Consider the following 4,997-nt stretch of genomic DNA (forward strand, 5'->3'; position numbering starts at 1 on the left):
AACAAAATAGACAATGAATATTTCAAAACAATACCACGGTTAAATTCTACATTTGAAAATAATTTACAATCACTTTTACCGTTTCTAACTAGTAACAATTTTTTTTCATAAATAAAGACCATGAGATAAAAAGTAAAAAAACCGCTTATATGAATAAAGATAAAAGAAAACAATAAAATGAATGAGAATTTTTTTTATTAAATGCAAAAGCAGTGTATAAAATGTCTGATTAAAAGAAAATATTTAATAAGAAATGAGTAAAAGAATCTCAATATGGCTGTAAAAGAAGAATTTAAATATTCAAATTATATATTTTAATTTCTAATACATAATACATTTCAAAGGTCTATTTGTAATCGATAGCTAAACTTGTACTGGACCTAGCGCACTCTTTTTACTTCAAAGGAATTAAACCAAATAAAGAACCAAACTTGGAGCATAAGAGGAAAAGAAATTAGATACCGCTACCATTTTATTACGATTTACCTGTTCTTAAAGAGCTAATAGATAATACCGAAGCACTCAAAATTCCAAAGTTAATAATACAGCGAACAAACTGCTGAAAGCAAAAACTAACTGTTGCAGTAAGTGTACGCTAGCTAATGTTTCTACTTGCCGAGAACATGAAGCATTATGGCATTTTGTGCATGCATTCGGTTCTCAGCTTGCGGGAAGACTATTGAATTTGGAGCTTCAATAACTTCGTCAGTCACCTCCACCCCTCTTTCCGCTGGTAAGCAATGCATGAAAAATGCCTTTGAACCAGCCATTTCCATCAGATCTTTGTTTACCTGCAGAATACAATTGCCATCTCAAGTCAACAATAACAAAACCAAAGTAAAGCCATTCCAATACAGCACATTTTATATATAAAGTTTTTAAAATTGAACCGGTGAAGGGAGTCATTCAAGATTCAACGCTTTATCTATAATTTTGAACTTGTGATGATTAAAAATTATTACAATCTTTAATGTGAAATGTTAAACAACGTTAAAAAACAAAAAAATTAGAAACAAAATAAATATAATTAATGAAACTGTCGATCCTTGTAATATTGATTTTTCCTACAGACGAACAGCTTTAACCACTGTTTTACACAGGTTCTTTACAAGACCGGTTTTCAAAATTATACTGGGCTGGTTTTGTCCAGTTTCCAGTCTGACCAGTTGGTCTAAGTCCAATTCTGACAACATTCCAACACGACATAACCGCTGTCAAATAATAAAATATTTATTTTTAACTGAACATATGGTTTCTGCCCTAACCATTTGATTAGGTGGCTGAAAGAAAATAGTATAGAAAATATCATGTAAAGTACCTGAAAACCTTTAAACACTTGGCGCCGGTGTTCAGCTTCTTCCTTTTGCCCCATGCTGGCCCAGACATCTGAATACACAACATCGGCTCCTTTAACAGCTTCTTTGGGGTCATTAGTTATCTCAATCTTGCTGATTCCAGCTTTCCTTGCCTTCTCAACTGTTTTTGCATCAGGTTCAAATCCTTTCGGACAAGCACAAACAAAGTGAAATGGAATCACAGATGCCATCAACAGCCATGAGTGAACAATATTATTTCCATCTCCAACGTAGACAACCTGACATTTGTATTGCAGAATATAGTCAGACACCTAATCCCTTGATAATGCCACCTATAATTAGGAAGAAGCAAATTCTTCAAAAAAAGTAACATAACCTGACCTTGGTACCTTCAAACCGACCAATGTGTTCAATCATAGTAAGGGCATCAGCCATTATCTGGCAGGGATGGTTGTAGTCCGTCAACCCATTGATGACTGGCACAGTTGCATATTTTGCAAGATCAAGTATGTCCTGCAATTTTTTTTGTACAAAAAAGAGATAAGGTAAACCAAAAATGCCCAGTTTTTTTCTCAGAATGATTGATCACAATCTTCGTAGCAGATAAAAATTCTTCCCAGCCCAACATCATAATGCCCACAATCGCAAAACAACTTCTTTCGTTGTGAACTAAGCTTGCTAAAGTTGTAAGAGACATGAACATTAGTGAAAAATACTCCTGCTAGATACTGTTAATTCATCTCAAGATCTTCTGTTAGTATTACACGTAATCCAACACTGCAAATTACCAATGGCACGGGACACAAATTCTTGTCTACCACAAGCAATGGCAATGACCTGGCAGGGATTTATACTCAAGCTTTTTCTTTGCAGTTTTATGCATTACAACAAATCCCAGTGGAGCTCAAGAATTAATGACATCATCAAAACACCGGGTGAATTACTCTATCCCAAAAGTCAGTATAGACTGCTCTATTTATGCAACTAACAGCATCTGAGTACAAGGTATAGCTTCTCTTTTTTCTTTCCCACCTGTTTATGAATTGGAATTAACATAATTCATCCAAATTAAGTTTATTGACCTCCTCAATGTTGGTTTTGAAATCAGAGGAACATTGCGAACACACACGCTCCATCCCTAAGAAAGACAAATCACTTTCATTCTACCATTTCGTGCAGGTCGCGTTGAATATTTAATTTGTGAATTCAGAAAATGGGAAAAACTAACCACAAACAGGAGTAACCGCAGCCCAATAACAAAATAAACCATAAGTAACTCACACTTACAAGTCACGAGCATACCTGATGGGCAAAAACACGAGCCATAATGATGTCATTATAGCGACACAGAACACGAGCAATGTCACGAGTCTCCTCTCGCTTGCCCATTTGGATATCATCAGGTCCTAAGTATATGGCATGCCCCCCTAACAACGAAAAGCCAGTCTCGAACGAAACCCTCGTTCTCATGGACGGCTTTGTAAATATCATCGACATGGTCTTCCCCTCGAAAGGTCGAAAGGACCTGTCCCCTGATTTAAGCAACGCCTTTACCTCAATGGCCCGATCCAGCATCTTCAAAATAGTGTCCTTATCAAAATCATCTATGTGAAGAAAATCTTTCAACGCAACTTTCTCTGCAAAACAGAAGAACCGAAGTGAGAAGCCAATGACCTGCTAGCCACTTCTCAAAATCGCAAACAAAAGTTGAAAATCAGTGTCAACCATCAAAATGTTCTTATGAATGACATGGAACACTCAACATTTCTTAAACCCTAATCCGAAGCAAATTGAATGTGAAATGAGAACTAGAACTAGATTATGTGAATGTCGAAAAGTGAAGATTGAGTGAGAATGTGAAAGCGATTACAATCGGAAATGGAGAAAAAAGAGTAGAGTGAACTTACGAGTGACTGCGGGAGAGGCGACGCACGATATTCGGCGGCGGAATGAAACGGAGGAGGAGGGGAAAGGAGCGCGATGGCGGAGATTGTGACCGGAGAGGTAGGGTTTGTCTGATGCGACGGTACGGTAACAGTGACATGGGATCACAGCCATTTTCTGATACTTCCTAGGCCTACCAATCAATTACACACTGCTACTTCTCTTTACTTTCACTGCAATTCATTTCTTCCTTTATATAGTGGGGTAATTATAAGAACTTCCTCTCCTTTTTTTTTCATATATATCACTTGCTATTTACCACTGTAATAAAACAAGTTCACATAGTTATGATTTAATAATCTTTTCCCTCGGTACTTTTAACAGAGACAAATAATAAACAAAAATTATATAAAATAAAATTAAGGCATGCATAAGTTAAAATTTTGAATTTTTACAAAAATTAGAGTTTTAAAAAAAATGTATATTCAGAAAGTTTTTTAGTAACCATTCATAGAATAATTCGTTTAGGGAATAAAATTCGAAAACTAAAATATACATTTAATAGTCATTGTTAAAACCACACATAGCAATATTATTACTAAAATTGAAATTAAATATTAACAAAATAAATTTTAGAAGTTAATTTAAAAGTTAAATAGTTCGATATTCTAATATGAATAAGTAGCATGTACTACAGTTCTAAATATGTAAACCCACACCCGTTAATAAACTAACTTAAAAACTAATTTTTTCTTTTCTTATATACACTACAAAATGTTTATTTTTTCTATCTATTGTACATACAGTTTATTTTTTAAAATCTCAGAGCACTCGAGGAAGTAAATTTTCATCAATATAGAAACTTTTATTAAATTTTATTAATTAATGTTTAAAATGTTATATTTTACATTTGAGTATTTATCATTTTTTAAAATTAGATGACACATTTTATTATATAATTTATTCATTTTCATAGGTTAAAAGATTAAAAACTTAATTATACATTTGGTTATTTTATTTGTCTACTTTATTTAATTCGTCTCTTACTTTTTTTTGTTTAATTTAAATCTTTATTTTTTTTAAAATAGTCTAGTTTAGTAATTTCAGTTAAATTGACTATGCGTTCGTATAATAGTCACTTTATGATTTTTTTTAAATCTTTTAAATTTTTATTTTATTTTAAAAAAACATAATAATTATGTCAGTGTTATTACTACATTATATCAGTTATTTTTAATTTAAATTTTATATTTAAAATTTTGATTCAATTTAATTTTAATTTTTTTAAAATATAATAATTTGGTTTCTTCCAACTTAAAATCAAACTTAATTATAATATATATATATATATATATATATATATATATATATATATATTAAAATATATATTTTTAAACATTTATACATTAAATTATTCCAAAAAGTAATCAAATTATTTTATTTTTTACACTTATAACTTATAACCTTGTAAAATGACTGGGTTGGTGTAGTACACTGACTATGCACCCATGACGTAAAAAGACTAAAATACATTCTTTCAGTCCACCACACCACTTCTACAATCATTACTACAGAAAAAAAAACATAAAAAAAAAGTATTACAAATAACTTATTCTATAAAGTTTGTTCCAAAAAGCTTATTGTAAAAAGTATCTCATATGTTTTAGAAAACTGTTCTATAATTCTTAAAATTCGTTTAATGTGTTTATAAATTTGTTTCAAAAATCCTAGTCTAGACTTTCTCTTATAGAAAGTAAAGGAAGAAAAAGTCAATATTTTGTCATCTCAATTGGTTTG

At 31.6% G+C, this 4,997-nt stretch overlaps 1 protein-coding gene across 1 annotated transcript; it reads right to left on the reverse strand.

The window, feature by feature from the left end:
- Positions 1-444: 444 nt before the first annotated feature.
- On the reverse strand, positions 445-3,436 carry LOC148196044 (ornithine carbamoyltransferase, chloroplastic-like). The gene is made up of 5 exons (XM_088093928.1): positions 3,224-3,436; positions 2,619-2,953; positions 1,698-1,829; positions 1,319-1,594; positions 445-791 (listed from the first exon to the last, which is right to left on the reverse strand). The coding sequence occupies exons 1-5, from the start codon at positions 3,372-3,374 to the stop codon at positions 609-611; spliced, it is 1,077 nt and encodes a 358-aa protein (XP_087950054.1). The 5' UTR covers positions 3,375-3,436; the 3' UTR covers positions 445-608.
- Positions 3,437-4,997: the final 1,561 nt, after the last annotated feature.

Source organism: Vigna umbellata, chromosome 7 (assembly GCF_029865625.1).
Source record: "Vigna umbellata cultivar VRB3 chromosome 7, Vumbellata_1.0, whole genome shotgun sequence".
NCBI classification, from domain to species: domain Eukaryota; kingdom Viridiplantae; phylum Streptophyta; class Magnoliopsida; order Fabales; family Fabaceae; genus Vigna; species Vigna umbellata.